General features: G+C 42.7%; 1 protein-coding gene across 2 annotated transcripts in view; it reads left to right on the top strand.

Moving 5' to 3' along the window:
* ctnnd2a (catenin (cadherin-associated protein), delta 2a) overlaps positions 1-18,317 on the top strand; it is a 374,464-nt gene that overhangs the window by 345,393 nt on the left and 10,754 nt on the right. For both annotated transcript variants that reach the window (XM_078162769.1, XM_078162768.1), the window contains exon 21: positions 2,588-2,672. In XM_078162769.1, coding sequence (XP_078018895.1) covers positions 2,588-2,672 — 85 coding nt within the window. The remainder of the gene's footprint in view (positions 1-2,587; positions 2,673-18,317) is intronic.

The raw sequence follows: 18,317 nt of genomic DNA, 5'->3' as shown, positions 1-18,317 counted from the left end.
AAATGCATTTGCAGGAGTCCCAAATTGGGTTCAGCAGATATCCTTAAAGGATGCTATTAAAACTTGAGGATAATTATATACTATAACAGTTCACAGAACATTATGCCATATGTATTTATAACCACAAGACAGATTTACCTGCACTACTGTTGAAGTGGTCGTTAGATTATAATGATATGTGCTTAACATTTTTTCCCATATTCAAGCAGGGATCATGTTCTGCTCAGGAAGGGTGAAGAACACTTACTGTAACTCTCAAAACATTTCTGACACAGCGGTGAAAACAAAGAGGAATGGATGAATGCTAAAATAATGTCAAAATAAGCAAAATGATAAATTGAGAAAGCTCCCTAATGACTTGCATAGTCGTAGGCATAATTTAAAGTCTAAAATCAAAACCTGTTCTCATTGTTGTATTGTCCTACCTTTACCTGTCAAGGTATCATTCAGCTCACCCCGCGCTGTCAGTAGTGACCAGTGCTTTAATGTGGCCTCACATCCATCATTCATAACTGCACCTGCGTTCTCTGTGACCATTCATCCACAAAAGACGGCCAGAGAATAAGGGAGATGCAGCAGAAATATCACTCCTGTCGCCATGGGAGACCGAGCAGGGTGTTCTGCCCAGCTGCTATGGCAACTACCAGGTCAGGGGTTGCCATGACCACCAGAGTGTTATCAGATGGGGTCAAACGTTCATTTATTGTTATGGAGAGAGACTCTGTCTATTTAGGGAACTGTGCCCGGGGGAACCATTACAGAGCGAGACGAGGTGCTGGAAGAAACCTTCATAAGTGCAAATTTCACAGTGAGTGTAGTTAGCTGCTAATGGCCCACACATCGTCCTTTTTTTTAGGATAGGTACACTGAGATAAATGCTCCTTATCAGCAGTGTTGTGCTACATTTACGTAATTACACAGTTTCAGATTAGGGAAATGTCCATTACAGCACCAACACAGGCACAGACACTGTTTACCAGCTCAGCTGAAACCATAGGAGCTGAAACATTCAAAGTATTTGAAAATGTATATTTTGGTTTATGGCCTATTCCTTTGAAAGAGTCAGTGTCAGAATGTATCCCCATCATGCAGCTGCAAAACGATTTGGCAGCCCCAAATTTTATTCTGTCAGAAATGTATTATTTCAGTCAAATGCAATGAGTAGTTATGACCTCACAAGGATAAAAATCCTTCATGATGCCTAAGGCAGTAAAGCTGTCCTTTAGGACAGTGTTCCCCAACTGGTGCTTCGCGGTCCAAAAGTGGGCTGTATGGGCTGCAAGTGACTCACAAATGTGTCAAGTTTGTAAAAAAACTATTTTTATTTCGAAATTACAGACAGCTACTTGACAGAGACAGCAAACTGGCTGAATGACATGGCCAAACACAAGTATGACACTGAATATATTTCATCAGGAGAGACTCGTTTTTACAGTAAAAAAGAATATTCATTAACATGAATGAATAATGTGGAAAGTCTTTGGCAATTAGACCCTGTAGAGATGGTTTAATTTAACGAGGGTTATGAATCCATAGTCCAATAGCGAACCCCCCCAGGGTCTAGATGCTGTAGAGGTGGTGAAGATGAAATGAGAAGATGGAGAAGTGCTGATGATCTTCATGAGTAGAAGAGTGAGCCTTTGTTGAGCTCGTCCTGGACTCTGGAGGATACGATGACTGGAGGTGAACGGGGTGGAGGAGGGCGCGACAGTTCTGCATAAAATGACAGCTGACAGCAGCAGAAGAGAGAGCAGATTTAAAATTTTGCAGCAGCATCCTGATTGGCTGATAGAGATCGTGGCGAAGTATGAGTGGATTACTAGAGTGAACACCCATAGTCAGCTGATTAGAGGAAGCAGTGGGAGTGAATTGAAGTCTTACTGATTAAACTTAAGCTTTCATTCAAGTGTGTGGACATTGAACTAATGACTAAGGGAAAATCTGGACCCTGAGACTGGACCAGTTGGGAACCACTGCTTTAGGATTGACTTATGTCACTATAAATGTATATTTTTATTTATTATTTTATTGCCTTGGGGTCACTTTATACTGTACATGTGTAACCCTGATACATTCCAGTGAATTGTGTTTGTATCAGGCTGGAGAAATGGCTTTCTGCTGATATGATTGCCCCTTATTTCAATCTTCTAAACACTTCCTTTTTACTGGGAGATCGTAAAACCCAGGGTGAAGTCTGTTTTCAGAGAGACTTTTGTTAATTTTGGTGGACAAATGGAAAAATGAGTATCCCGCCTGCTTCCCTCTGCAGCTGTTAGAAGGGCAGGGCTTCTGAACGGACTCCTACTAGAGTCATTTTTCAGCTAAGTGGCAGGGATGGGACCATTAGCATGGCAGAGAGGGTCATTTTAAACTCATCTGGAAACTCTCAGTTTTTGTGCAAAGAAAATCATTCTCCGCTGAAATGAGCAATGGGGTCCTCTTACTCTTAAAGCCATCACAAGTGCCACCAGCCTCCACACATCTTCTGCCACTGGTAAAGACAGGGGACAGAATAACACGGTGGCATTATCCAAAGGAATGGGGTCCGGAAGAAATAACTCCTTCTCTTTTCTCAATCTATCGCCAGACACTCGGCAAAGGTGGTGAAGGCAGCCTCTCAGGTCCTCAGCAGTATGTGGCAGTACAGAGACCTGCGCTCCCTCTACAAGAAGGTAGGATGTGGTAAAACCATGTACCCAATCATCTCACACTGTTTGTGTCCTATTTACCTATTATATTTCCTGCTAATCTACTGCATACTGTACGATTTAATGTGTAAAAAATCATCTTTGCATACTAGATATCACTTTCAAGGACTTTTAACCTTATTACCTATTGTCATACACGGTAATTTAAACATTAATCGTCCACTTATCGATGTCGTGTATGGTCAAGTACGGTGGTTGGTTGAAGGTATGAGAGCTACAGCTGATGAAGAATTAATGTAAAGCCCATCTCTGCATTGACACACATGTTAGGTCTAATGTATGCATATTATATAATGGATTAATGACGCTTTAGTGTGTTGTGGAACTAACTAATATTACACTGTTGGGCTGTCCTGAGAATACTAAATCAAAAGTTGTAATGATAACTGTAGCATAAACCTGAAACATTATTGTAAAACAGTGCAATTAAACTGTCTTCACATTGCCAGACATGCCAGAAGCACAGTGCTGTCATAAAATTATTAATTAGTGCAACTCTCCACTGATTTGGGACTGTGATATGGATTCACAATCTAAGCTGTAAAAGAGTTTCAGGAGTAGTATGTGTAGATACACTTTTGTTGTGAAGGAGCAAGAAAAGTAAGTAAAAGAGCTAAATGAAAATTTGGCTGGCAGTCGCACTCATTTTAATTATGTTTGGCTTACAATTTAAAAAAAAGTAATTACTACATTTGCCAAATTGGCCTTGAACTATCTGAGGATGAACTATGTCAGGATGAGGGCTTGTCACTTTCACTGAAGCAGGTGTTGAGGGTGATTCTCTGCTGAACCTGTTTAATGAAGCAATTAAAAAACACACCTGACACACAGTCAAAGTTATGATTTAAGCTGCCTTTTTTGTATTTGGACGGCTAAAGATTATAGTTTGACCTCTGTGTTCTTGGATGCTCAGCTGAAACCTCGCTGGATGAATTATGCCTTGTTTTCCGGTCAGGACTAATCCTCGTCAGGATTTGCTGTTGTCTCGAGGACTCAGTGAGAATCGCTGCCGTCTTAAGCGGCTGCTAAACTAAGCTAATTTCATCCTGCAATGGACAGCTTAGCCAGACATTGCCAATGCTTGCCACAGGCTGTCACTATCAGTCAGCAGTTTCTGTGGTTTATTGTAGCCTATTGATTTAATCTTAAGGAAATATACAACTGAGAGATGAATGACAATTGTTTTTATTACTGTGAGATGTGTTCTTAGCATCACTGGGAACAGGACACAAGTCCATACCACAGCTGCTCCCAGCAGGGTGATACAAATATAACTCTTATAAAATATTTAGCTACCTAGCTTCATTAATAGAGTGCTGGTTCAATTCTGTGAGCCTCAAGGGTGTTAACACTGCACATGCACCAGTGTACCTCACAAATAAGCTTAGACAGAAAGATGAAGTGACTGGCAGAGTGAAGTTAAGTGCATTTTGTCATTAAGTGACCAAAGTAGATCACCTTCTAAACAACCTCAGTGTTACTATATTTATTCAGCAGATATTGGTTTGGAGACTGGCCACTGTAGTGTGTGTGGTTTATGGCACCATGTAGGTGTGTCTTCATAAACTCTTCGAGTTTATGAGTGTGTGTTTGTGTAACCAAGTGCTTATGTGTGTGTGTGTGTATGGGAGCATACACTTGCACACTTGCGGGTCCTTTATTTTTTCATGGCTCTAGGATTTGTCTTGTGCAGTGTGTATTGTTGTGTCTGTTGCATGTGTCCATAGGTGTAGCTTTTGTGGGGGAAGCAGGGAACACACAGTAGAACATGTAGAACATGTGCATTTGTTCCTCCCAGTAAAACATGAGGGCTTTTATTTTGCCCAAATTAAAGTCACTTATACCAAAAATTGATGCAGAAGAGGCACAAACTGGTGCATGAACATTAATAATAATAATAATAATAAATCGGTTTTATATAGCGCTTTTCTAGATACTCAAAGATGCTTTACAAAAGAATACGCACAGAAACAGGCACTCAAACAAAACACTCAATCAAAGGACACTCAAACAAGACACTCAAACAAAAGGCAAATAAACAACACTATACACTACACTACAAAGGGACCACATATTAAGACAGAGAGCGGGTGGAGGATGAAGGGGGGAGGATTTTCAGATGCTGTAGGTGATCCTGAAGAGATGGGACTGAAGCTGACTCTTGAATGAGGGAAGTGTGTCAGAGTTCCGGATGGCCAGGGGCAGGGAGTTCCAGAAGGTAGGGGCGGCGATGGCGAATGCTCTGTCCCCCAGGGTGCGGTACTTGGTCTTGGTGATGGGGGTGAGAAGGTTGGCATCGGAGGAGCGGAGGCAGCGAGTGGGAGAATGGTGATGGAGGAGATCGGTCAGGTATGAGGGTGCAAGGTTGTTTAGGGCTTTGTAAACATTCACCAAGCAAGTCAGACAACACGTGAGTTAAGGGGGCGAAAAGTCTGAATAGGGCAGGTGGGAGGGGTGGTGGACGGGTCCAATGACCATGGACTTTCACCTGGGAGGCCGGTGTTTGCTTCCTGGATGAATGTAAAGCCAAAACCGGTTATCTTTTTCTAAACCTAGCCACCTCCTTTTGTTGCCTTAACCTAACCACATGCGTGTATTGGCTAAACATGACTACGTTCATTTGTTGTTGAAGGAAAAAAAAGGCAATTCGCAGTGTTGTATTGACGTAGTACATTTACTTTTGTAAAGACTGTACACAAACTATATTTCAGTCATATTTGGTGGTATGGCTCTGTTTTGGGGCAAACCAAGCACACCTCCCTGCCCTTCCATGTGCCGACACAGAAAGCCTAAGGCAGGGAGAGCAGCAGCAAAGACCCCCCGGGAACAGAACAGAGCAGAGCAGCATCAATGACAAAGAGAAATGACATTGATAAGTCAGACACAGCATAAAAAGGAGGAGCTGGGGTGGAGGCAGGTTGCAAAGCAGCTTGCAGAGGAAGCAGCAACAGAAGGCAGGCCAGAGCAGTTTGAATAAGGCGTCCTGAATCAGATCCGCCAGTGGGTTGCATAGAGAGGAATCATGTGTCAATATGTCAATATTTCTTGTGAAAACCGTATTTTAAAAAGACACAATGCATGTAACAGGGTGAAGCTGACACGGCATCCCAGATCGTCAACAACAGACGCACCCTGTACACCTTGTACATCATGTGTAGACGTGGAAAGTCCATGACCAAGTGACGATATGTACCAAGGTCGGAGTTAGAATGTATTGGTGTGATGCTCTGTCCCCCAGCAATGTCGAAACTACACCTATACCCTTGCGTGTGCATGTGTGTGTGTGCGCGCACTTTCGCCGCCTTGAGCACTGTCATAACCACCTGGAAACAAAAGAATAATGGGGTTCTGCTGAGTGCTATCACAACTGTGCGACAGTGTTTACAGTGGCAGGAGGATCAATAACTTTGTGTTATTCTCTGGTCTATTGTTTTTCTGTTTATATTTCCCAGTGAGCACACACACGCACACACACACAAGCTAACATCAATGCTAATGGTTACTTAGCCCATCATTAAGACCAAATGGTGCAAATGCTGCTGGCTACCAGGAGTATGTTGCTCATTAATACAGTAGCTAACTTGTGTCTCATAGAGAACGGCATAAACAAGCAAAAAGTGAGGAAACCATATAAGGTACAGAGAAATGATGAGCAGTGTGTGTGTGTGTGTGTGTGTGTGTGTGTGTGTGTGTGTGTGCTGCTCCCACTCAGACACACTCTTTTATCTCTCTCTCTCTCTCTCTCTCTCTCTCTCTCTCTCTCTCTCTCACACACACACACACACACTGCTGGAGCCCACTTTCTCCTCCTCCAGGCTCTTTTGTTTCTTTTCAAATGACAAATACCCGCACACTCGCGCAAAGTTGATTAAAAGTAATGACAGATGTCCTCTTCCTTTCACTCGTCGGTAATGAGTGTTGTTGAGTGAATATCTGCCACCAAGGTTATCTGCCATCCAGCGCGCTAAAACTTTAGAAACGTAATCAGCGAGTTTCAGTGAGATATGTAGAAACATTAAGTAACACATTTCAGGGGAGGTGTCCTTGGCTTTTGAATGTGTCTGTTTCATCTTTGTGTGAGGAGAAAAAACAAGAGAAATGAAGCTGATCTATTGATTTATTTGAGTTACGTTCTTGTGTGAACAATTGTATATGCAATGTGCCATCTATTTCTATACAATGAAACAGCCCTGAGACAAATTATAATTCTTATGCTTACATTGAGCAGCTGTAGCTGACTATCTCCTGCAGCCCTAGTTTGTCGAAGTGTCAAAGTGTTGCCTTTCATTGCGTTATGCCGTCAAGAAAAGTGTCCCTTGTATTTATTCTATTTCGGGGGCGAATATTTATATTATTCAGCTGTGTCCCATATTGAAATCTTTGTCGGAGGACATTCAACAGAACACCAGGAGAGATTATTCGAGCTCGGCAACATAATTCACGTCAACAGCTCATTTCATCTCATGTTATGTTGCTCAGATGATAGACTGTGGGGGTTTCCTACTTGAATTTCAAGTACCTGCACTTCACTTTGCAAAGATGTCAAATCTCTAAAAACGAGGAACCTGAAACAACAAGCGCGAGCTGTCGTTCTTTAAACTAATGAAGCATAAAGAAAAATATTTCAAGGTGTTAATGCGTTAGAGACGAGTGGAAAAACTGCTCCTCTGAATTACATTTCATGCCACCTGTTTTTAGAGACAAAAAAAAGCATAGCCTGTCGACTTCCTCGCATGATGGCATTATATTGGGCTCTCTGTCCGAGTCGAGGATTTCTGACTGTTGCTACAGTCACTTCAGGACAGGCCGCCCCGTGGCATCAGTGTGTCCTCGCCTCATCCTGACGACTGTGTCCCTCTCTTCATTCGTCATCCTCTCATCCCCAGTATTACACTGAACTGTATCCCCATGTGGCCCCTTGGAACCTTATCTGCTTCACACTTCTCTAATAATTGCCACTGGATAGCATTACACTCGACTGGATGGCATAACACTCCAGTGATCAGACATGAAGGACATTGGCTTTACACCGCAGCGGGGCTCAACAAAGGTTGCTTCTTTTTTGAAGCCGGGGCGGGGGGATATTTATTTATTTTTTTATTTTTCTCTCCACCCGTCTTTGCCCCAAGAGGCCTATTTTGCCAGACGATAGTTTAATAAAGACAGATATTAAAGGAGGGAAACAACTTGCTTAAGATTGATGGCCGCACATTTTGAAACAACAAAATGAGTTTTGCTGTCTCTGTCTAATTTGATCCGATACAATGTAAACATTAATTCAATGGGGAAAAAAGAAAGATTATCAAAAGACAAGAGTTTCCTGCTCAACAACGACAAACAAAAAAACACATCCATCATTCTTAAATTGAAACAAGATATCATCTGCAGTCTGTCCTGTTGTAACATCCCCAGTTTCATCCACCTGTACTTCATCATAATCTGTGGACGATCAAGATCTTGTGATGCCGTTAAAATGTTGCTGTTATCTGGAACAACCTTCATTAAATGCAGCACAAACAATCTAAATTCAAAACTTTTTTGGTACTTTTAAAGCAGTTCACTTAGACATTATGCTATATACAGTCATTCTAAAAATTACTTTTAAAGACTGATTGACTCCATACCTTACTGTTTACTTCCTAAATCGCATGAACACAGGCTGGTTAGTGACAACCCAGCCTAATTTTATAACTGTGGAAATGGCTGTGTTAGAGGATCCACACTTTGACTTTATCACCCAAGTCCAGAGCTCGCAATAAGTGACTTTACTGCTACTATCCCTGCATGACGTATTAGGTCATGGGTGTTAGGTGCTGCAAAAATCCTGTTAGCCTCCAATCCAAACATGGATTAGCATACAATTTAGACGAGAGCGGAGCTGGATGTCTCTGTAAAATGTTTGCGAGCAAACGCAGAGAGGAAGAAAGGAGGGAGCAGCAAAAGAGGAGACAGAGAGAGTGAAGTGAGGTGAATTCTTGAAATTTTCTCACAGTTCGAAAATAAGCATGTGTGTAGTTTTGGAATAAGGAGAAAAGTGTTGGGTCAATAATGAGTCAGTTTGAGCTGCACTGGCAAAGAGTTGTTTGCTTTGAAGTCTTGAAGTAATGAGAGCATTTTGAAACATATTTTGCAACTGTGTAGAAGTTCTGGGCGTGGGTACACGTGCATGTTTGTTTCTGGGCAAGCGTGTGCGTCTTTGAAAATGTGTGTTTTTGTCAAACTGCAGTGAGAAGAGTTAATCACTTCCTACAGCAGTGCCATGGGAGCAGTCTCTGCCGAGAGAGGGAGGGAGAATTAAAAGAGAATTGCAACAGAACAGGGGGCTGGGCTGCCCGGCCGTTTTTGAACGTGCTAAAATGAAAAGTAGAGGGCCCATAAATAAACAGTAACTCGGCATGAAAATAGCATCTGAGATGACTTGAAAGATCAGTGGTGCAGCAATCATTAATAAACCAAAGCCAAAATCTGTTTGTAGCAACACTAGCACTGACTTTAGGATAAATCATGTATAATAGTCTCCAGCGTGCAGTAAAACTCTACTTTTACCAGAGTTTATTTGGATTATTTGACAGGATGTGTCCTCATTCTGTGTCTGTGTGTGTGCGTGTGAGTGTGTGTGTGTAGTGTTTCATCTACAGTTCCTCAGAGGAAAGCCACAGGTCATCTTTTAAGTAAACAACAAATGTGCAGTACTGTTCGACTGGGGATTTCTGGAGAAAACAAGGACTTGAAACGTGGTCACTCTGTAAATAAACCTATTCTTAATAGGACCAGAAGGACCCAAATCTCTGTCTCACTCACACAAACATATGCTGTCTTTCTCTCTCTCTCTCACACACACAAACACACACACATGTGAGTTAAACACTGAGGGCCCTATTTAAACTATCTGCAGAGCGTGGTGTAAAGCGCATGGCACATCCAACTCTTTTTCTAGTATAATGGTGCATAATCATGGTGCAAAGTAAAGAACAAGGGGCAAATGGGTTGTATTTAGTCCCTTAATTGATCATAGATGTGTTTTGGACATAACACGAGTTCAACCAATCAGAGAGTCACCTCTCATTCGCTTTAAAAGCTAGGTGTGCCTGCACCTGGCGCGCTGCTGTTTACATGATGGATTTGACAAATTGGAGAATTGAGTGTTTTTTTGCTGAGAGTAATGTAGTAAGAGCAGTAATGTCATACAGCAAAACTAAAATCTGTAGTTATTAACTCAAGAGAGGAAACAGGTAAACATTTAACTCCTAAAATAATTAAGCCACGTTGTCACTTGTGTGGTAATGTGCACAGCATCTCTTTGAACGGGGAGTCGGATAGTAGCTCTGCAGCTCTGCTCTGCTCTCTGCTGTGTGTTATTTTGTCCATCTGCATCTGTGCCAGGGACGTAAATATAGACAGTGAAGGTGGCACGATTGCACTGGGGCCCCTGTGATGGAGGGGTCCGCAGGCCCTTGCAAGTGATTCACATATTCACCTTAGAAATATACCTGTGTTCAAAGATAAATGATTAAAAAAAGAATATGATTAATTTAAAAACAGTGCCATTTGCTATATTGTCCTCAAAAAGACAAACCCATCTGTGTCAAGGTTTTTCTTTTTATTCTTTAAATAGTCAGTAGCTATCTGAGCAAAAGTATGCTTTCTCTATAAGCTATAACATCTATAAATATACTGTAAAAAATATTCAATTAAATTATTAATTTCCTCCTGTCTTTGATATTTTTGTCAGATATGCAGTGATGATTGCTGGGTAATATGTATGTTAATGTTGTCCAATGTCAAGTCCGTATTGGTGTCAAGACAATACATGCACAAAAGCGTGCACTGGAACCCGTCGTAACTTCCTTACACCACTGATCTGTACGCCCATGTGTGTGTAAGAAGCAGAGTGTACAGCAGGAAGACACTGCACCATTCTGACTTAAACCAGGTTGTAAGAGCCAAATATGTCACCCACTTAGCAAACACCAATTGTATTTACTATGTATGTACACTGGTGGCACTGTTTCGGCATTTGGAGCAAAAGTGTACAAAGGTGGAAACAACACTTTTGCCGTCAGGTGTTTCAACCCAGAAGGTCAAAAGGTGTTTGACTGCTGTGGCGTAGGATAGTGTGCAACGTGCCGTGTGTTCAGTTTGGATAAAAGATAAAGAAATGGACAATTATTCAACCTGTGTTTGGTGGTATTAATAAACACGATGATTGTTCTGCAACTGGAGCCAACCACGGAAGCTGTGGCGTCAACCACGCAAAGTGCATCAGCTAGGTCAGGCTGGGTATAGGCTTATCTCCTACACAAGTTTTTGTTGGTCACTGGTGCAATCTGCAGTTTTCTGCTACCCCAGAATAGCAGTACACCAACATTGCGCCTGACCACACCTCTTTTTAAAACCTACACTCCTATGGGCGCACAGATAGGCGCAAGTACATTTGCTCGTTACATATCGTGGGCGCTGGCCATGAAAATGACAACTGCTTCAGTCTGAAACTAACAGTGACAGTTGTGCTGCACTGTGTGCCACTTTGCGCCAAGTGTAAGATCCTGAATGTCATACTGTATATTCACACATTTACACTTTGTCATATTCCTGCATAATGTATAATTTCTGTTGAGCTGCCGTGCCTCATTTCTTGACAAATGATCTCGCTCGGAGACTTAATCAGACGCACTCTATCTCTCTGTGTATCTCTTTCTCTCTGTCTCTGTTCAATTCATTAAGCTTCACTGGCATGACATTTCATATGTGATGCCAAATCACAGCTACAATTTAAGACAGTGAATTCAGAAACCATTAACAACAATGTATAAATACAAAATTATTGAGAAAAAAACTCATTAATCGAAGGAGTAAATAAAAGGCATTGTGATCTGTGAGATAATTCTAACAATAATAATACATTATACTTATATAGCGCTTTTCAAGGCACTCAGAGACGCTTTACAAATTCAGGGACAAAATACAGACAAACAAGAGAACAATTAAACAGGTTTGATTGAACAGGTGAGTCTGATTTTTTGAATATGGGGAGAGAGGGGGAGTCTCGGAGGGGTTTGGGGAGTGAGTTCCAAAGGGTGGGAGCAGCGATGGAGAGTGTGGAGCTCAGACAGGTAGGGTGGGGCCTGGTCAATGAGGGCTTTGTATGTTATGAGGAGGATTTTGAAGTGGATTCTCTGGGGGATGGGGAACCAGTGGAGCTTGTGGAGAACGGGGGTGATGTGGTCACAGGTGCGAGAGTGGGCGAGTAGCCGAGCAGCAGAGTTCTGGATATACCGGAGCTTATTGAGGGTTTTTGAAGATGAGCCATGGAGTAGACTGTTGCAGGAGTCCAGCCGGGAGCTGACGAAGGCATGGATGAGGGTGAACTATGAACTATATGTTGTCGGGTTGGTTGTCTCTGAGACTGTGACTTGCTCTGACATATCTCGCTGCATCTTTGGTGCTGACGCTATTTTCTCCAAGCAGATGTTGCATTTTAGTCTGGTCAGAGAGTGAATCAAAATCTTGGAGTTTAGATTTCATTTTTGTAAAGAACTTTGCTCTGGTGTCTTCATATGTGCGACATCGTAGGTGGAAATGTTGCTCTGTCTTCTCTAGGCAGCCAGGTCGGCCTGTGCCGGCCAGTCTCTGATCACTGAGTCCGTACATAGTCAGTATCTTTCTCAGGTTCTGATCTGTCACAGCAGTCAGATAGTTTGCGATTGTGTGTTGTCTGTTTAGGGCCAAATAGTATTGAAGTTTGTGTTGGGTTTTTGTGGTAGATGTCCAATAGTTGATGTGGTTTTCTTTTTCTTTCGCTATAATTTGGTTGGGCTGGATTGTGTGAGGGTTGTCCTGAGGCCATGTGCTGTCAGAGGAGGTGAGCCTCAGGACCAGCTGGCTGAGAGGACTCCTCTCTGTGTTCTCCTCTTGGCAATGGGGAGCTTTGTAATGATTGGAGTTATCTCTCCCTCTCACTGTCACACACACACACACACACACACATTATCCTCATATTGCACCGTTACGTTACACAAATCAAAAAGCAGATACACACACGTATGACAGATGGGGTTCAGGGTCAGAGAGATGCTGTGTTTGTCACACGTGTGACAGATTTACAATATGTTCCAGTGGATTTGTAATTCAGCGTGTGGGTGTGTTTGTGTGATGTGAGTGAGTGAGACATCTGTGTGTGATGTGTATGTGTGAGGTCACTGATTGCACAAGCCTAGTCCTTTCGCAGGATCATCGCACAAAAAACTGCTCAGGATGTTCCTGTAAGTAAAAGGAATAAATTCAAAAGGAAAGTGCAACAGATGTCCCACTTTGTCTCTGACAGAAGTATGACCATGTGACTGTGATGAGACAAACGTTACTCAGTAGGTGCTCCAAATACTTTTCCAATATTTGGTTTGCACATTGAACTGTGATTGTATAGTTTGAGTGATCCTGCTATTATTAGCTCGGAGATTTAACATTTTTGACAATAGCTCAGACACACAGTGCCTTCACAGATCTGTTGCAGGAGTAAAATGATGGGATGCTCTTTGTCTAGAGGCAGCTAAAATTAATCCATCATCTGCTGCCATGCAGCATAAACAGGAAAAGTCAGCAAGAAAGAGATGAGCATTTGAACAACTTCAGTCGACATCAAACCAACCTCAGGCTTCAGAAGCTGCCTCTGTGCTTAGCCCGGTTTCCCTCTGATGTTCACCTGTGTGAAACAATGAGAGATAGAGACAGAGGAGATGGTGGTGTGTTGGCAGAGCCGCGGCACATTCTTACAGTACCCTGAGCCTTTTACAATAAATAGTAACAGTAGAGTAAAGGTCAATTTCTAATTCAGCAGAACGGCGAAATAAAGAATGCAAAGGTCAGAGGCACATTATTCCAGCGAGGATGGATGGATCACGTGCGAGTGAAGCGCTCGCTACTGTAAATCTGAAAATCGGAGTGTGAAATGAGTGAGAGAGAGAAACGGATTGAGGGAGTGAAAAAAAAAATGACAATGTTCAGTGGTGGCCGAGGCCCAGAGGGGAACCACCACTCATCATGTGTAACCTTTTACAATTTTTGCCATAATTGCTGTCTGGCATGAGCGCCGCCAGTCACACACACACACACACACACACACACACACACCTCATTTGTTGGGGCAGTAATCGCTTTTTACCTCACAGTCCTGCGACCTTCAACTCCCAGTGACGGTGAGAGCAACAGGCAAAATGGTTGCCTCGCAACCAGCTCTGAAAGGAGTGTTAGAGAGTGTGAGAGGGAAAGAGGAGGTGGGTGGAAAGAGAAGGACAAACAGGTAAGACAATGCTAATAGGTGAGAACATGAGAGATAGGCTTCTCCACACGGAGCTGACATTTATAGGTGTGGGGACATATTGTTAGCTTAGCTTTCACAGCACACAGTGGCACTAAACAAGCATTGCACCTTGGATATGGTGCAAAATGATGCAAAAAAAAGTAGCTGCTGTCTGATTTGGTCCTATCTGAAATTTTGATGTTGATTTAATATTTATCGAACCCATTAAACCTCACTGACTGGCTGGTGGGCCAGACATCACAGACTAGAACTGTGTAACCAATCGATGCTCAGACTCACAGAACTTTATTTCACATTTTAGTGGATATCCCAAAGTTTCCAACGAAACCAAGTTTGTCAGGGGGAATTATGGGGAATCATGGGTTTGAATATTTCACGCTGTAAACATCATAAAAAAATCAATGTAGAGCTGGAACGAGCTGATACAGAATATACAGTTTACTTTGAGACAGTATGGAATATAATGTTTTTTCTAACCTTAAAGCTACTTAAAGGAACAGTGTGTAAGATTTAGGGGGATTTAGTGGCATCTAGTGGTGAGAACTGCAGATTGCAACCAGGGGAAACTTCTCCCAGTTAGAATTCCTTCAGTGTCAGTGAAGATTCTCAGTCATCCAGGTCATGGTAATCATATCATAGGCAACTGGACTTGATTGCGTTTCTTGAAGACGTTTCGCCTCTCATCCAAGAGGCTTCTTCAGTTCTAATTCCTGCAGTGGTTATTGTTCAGGAGGTTTTTACCAGGAGCTGAATTATCCACAGAGGTCTCTTCTGCTGCAAAACAAATGAACTAGGTGATCACAACTGGTAAGAACACTGAATAAAGCAGTGTTTTCTATACACTGTTTGGCACTTCCCAGATGGGCTGCTCACTCAGCATCTGCTAATGTGTGTTCACCAATTTTCTCTGAGGACTTAATGTGTGCTCACCTTATTTCTGATCCAGACAATGAGGAGGCTTGTACCGTGAGCCAGATTATCCGCAGAGGTCTCCTCCTCTCCAGAACAAACGGACTGATGATTTAAACCAGTAAAAACGCCACAAAAAAAGCAGTTTCACGTTAAAGAAATCAGTGACACTCTCATCACAGAGGGCCTTCTAGCTATGGTGGCCGATGTGAACATGCAAGCTGCCGTATTTAAAGCCAGTGTTTGGTTTGTCCATTCTGGGCTACTGTAGAAAGATGGCAGTGCAACCTGGCAATCTCTATGGGTGAGGACCTGTTACCTACGTAGATATAAACGGCTCATTCGAAGGTAACAAAAACACGATTCTTAGTTTCAGGTGATTATACACTGAAGAAAACATACTTATTATATCCTCCTGACACCTGAACTTTTGTGTGGTATGCTTTTTTAATTTCTCCCAATAATTTGGGATCAGTAGTACCTGATGAGTATAAAGGACAAACCATTGCCAATGATAATGAAGACCTGATGTCCTAAAACAAGATGACAATAACGTCCTGATAGCCCCTTTTACACTGTCAGATTTTCCACGAATGTTGGGCTGTTTTGCCGGCCAGCTGCGAGCGTTTAGACACACAGAGCCGGATTGGCGAGTTGATCCAAGGCACCCAATTTTCCGCCTCGTAGGGTAGTCATATTGGCGGAATCCTTTTAGTTTAAACAGACCGAGGTGGCCTTCTGCAACGGGAGGGGCTGTTGAAGACTTGTGGGAGGAGCTGTTGATGACGCCGCACGTGCGAGCCACTGGCGGTGGATAAACAGGAAACAGCTGATAGAAGGAATTAGTGATCAGCTAGTAGCAAGAGGGAAACGCAAACTTGACAGACACTGTAAAGATGAGCAACTGGGAAGACAAGGAATTGCACGCCCTCCTTGTCCTCGCAAACGAAGAGGCCATTAACCGTCAGATGACGGGAACGGGCTAACTTACGAGAGAATTGCAGAAGGACTGACCAGCCACGGCTTCCCTCCCACGTCACTGTTTACGTCACACGCTGAGCTACACGTTTTGTTACTTGCTCACGCCCCCCATTGCCCTGAAAATGGCGCATTCTGTATAGACAAAAGTAGGTAGGCGGCATTTTGCTGCACTCCCCGATTTTGTTTTTATACTGCCAATGCTGAAAGAAGACTGATTGGGCTTTCCTGCAGATTTGCGCAATTCCTATTTAAAAAGGGCTACAGTCTTCAAACGAGCACTTCCTAGTTAACAGTGTCTTAGCTTTTTACTGTTGCTAAAAGTGGTCGAATTTGTTGCCACATCAAACTTCGAACATTATTAATCATAAATATCAGCTGCAGACTGACTTGCTAGAGATGGCTGTCATCTTGTTTTTACATGGATTAGTGTATTGTGCTTTTACTACCACTAGATGGCACAAAAAGGTGTCCACAAAGGAGGACATCAGGTTTAAGTTAAGTAGAATAAAATATAAGGTCAAGTAAACCCAAAATGTTTTCTGCCAATACATCCCCCTAAATCCTGCGCACTGGACCTTTAAGAGGAAACAAAGAGAACGAACTCTAAGTTAAGGTGTAAAGTTCGTTTATTGGGAGACATAACAAGGCAGAAATGTTTGGCTATGACAGCCATTTTAATACATTTTAATTTATTCTCTTCGATACGCTCTTCTCTGATTATGATCATCCTTCCAAATTCAATTACTGCAAAGCTTAACTATTCCTCATTTTGCTCAGAGGGGCTCCTGAAGGACCCCTGTGGTTCTTTCCTGGACCCCATTTGTGAGCCACATTTGTGCGACAGCAGACTGCACACATCACTCTGCAAAATACATTCATCATTCAATATTCAGCGACTATGTTCATTTGAGCAGCATGACAGTTTGACAGTGTCCAATTGCACAGCGGCCCAGTGTTCCATAAGGAGGTTACATGGTTTATAATGAGATGTGTCGGCGAGGGTGGGGAGAGGAGAGAGGGAATGTAAAACAAGGTGAGCGAGAAAACCGAAGGGAGTGGTGGATAAATAGATGAAGTAGGAAGGAGAGAGGGAGGGTGGCAGAGACTTGAAGTGAGCTACCTTTGAACTACCGTGTGTCGGAAGATCCAGCTTTCTATTAGTCCTCAGCGCTATGCCAGGAAATAGGAGTCAGGGGAGGACATGGGACTGTTCTCAGTCCAGCCTCCTTCTCTCTGACTCTCCCTCTCGTTACCTCTTCCCTCCACTTGCTGTCTTTACTCTCCTGTCATTACTCTCCCTCCACCTCCCTCCTCCTCCTTGCTCTCATTACTTTCTGTCATCTTTTGTCTTTCTCAGCTTCTACCCTGTCTAGCCCTCCTCCCCCCGTCTTTCTGCCTCATCTCCTCCATCTCTCAGTCGTCTCATTCTCCTCCTCTCCGTCTCCTCCTCCTCTCCAGTCTAACTTGCACCAAAGTGATTCGCCTCTCGTAGTCGGTCCACCCAGTTTTCCCACTGCTGAGCCAAGGCCCCCAGATAGTAAGAACTATGATGGAACATGTCTGCATTATCTTTTATCATGTGCTGGTGCTTTGCTTTCAGAGGTACCCAATTATCTTAATGCTAAATTGAATTTGGTTCCAGCTCTGTGATTGTTGTTGACTCTCATAATCCATTTTTATGAAAAGGGCTTTGCTCCAATCACTGCTAAACTAATACAGATACAAAGTCATTGGTTTGGCAGTAATTACGCTTGTGAAGTTGTTAGTTGCATTATTTTGTTTTCTACAAGGACAGTGGGATATTCAATAAGCTCGGGCTTGATGCAAGTGTGCTAATTTCGTGGCGTGCGGACTCTTGTATGTGCATGTGTGGGTGTTGTGTGTCTGTCAGTGTACTTTAGTGTCCAGAATACATTTTGGACTCGCCGACAACTGGGTGGTAAACTCAAGAAACTCAATATTGAATGTTTTTTTTAATGAAACACACAGCTCACAGTGTGTGCCTTTCAGATCAATCGGCACTTTGTGGCCACTAGATTCTAAACATTGCATTCATTATTTCATATGTACAAAGTTATATGAGCGTGTCTTCAAATAGGAAGTCTCATCTACCAATTGTTCCTCAAACCCCGGCCTTGAACAGTTCTATGCTCTTGAGTGAGTAAGTGCTGCAGTATGAGTACATAGTGCTTTATCTCCAAACCTTGACACTTAAAACACAGCTCTGTGATTCATCAATATTGAAACAGTGTTGTAGCTACTGTCGTAGTGCTACTTTCTATCGCACACTTACTGAACTGGCTCTGTCCTTGAGATTGTTTGAAGTAGTTTTTATTGCTTTTTGTCCACTGGAATTCACAAACCTGCTCAGATGAGTATTTCAAAGCAGAGGATTAATGGAT

Source organism: Epinephelus lanceolatus, chromosome 20 (genome assembly GCF_041903045.1).
Source record: "Epinephelus lanceolatus isolate andai-2023 chromosome 20, ASM4190304v1, whole genome shotgun sequence".
Taxonomy (NCBI): Eukaryota; Metazoa; Chordata; class Actinopteri; order Perciformes; family Serranidae; genus Epinephelus; species Epinephelus lanceolatus.
This window is presented reverse-complemented; position numbering and strand designations above follow the sequence as displayed.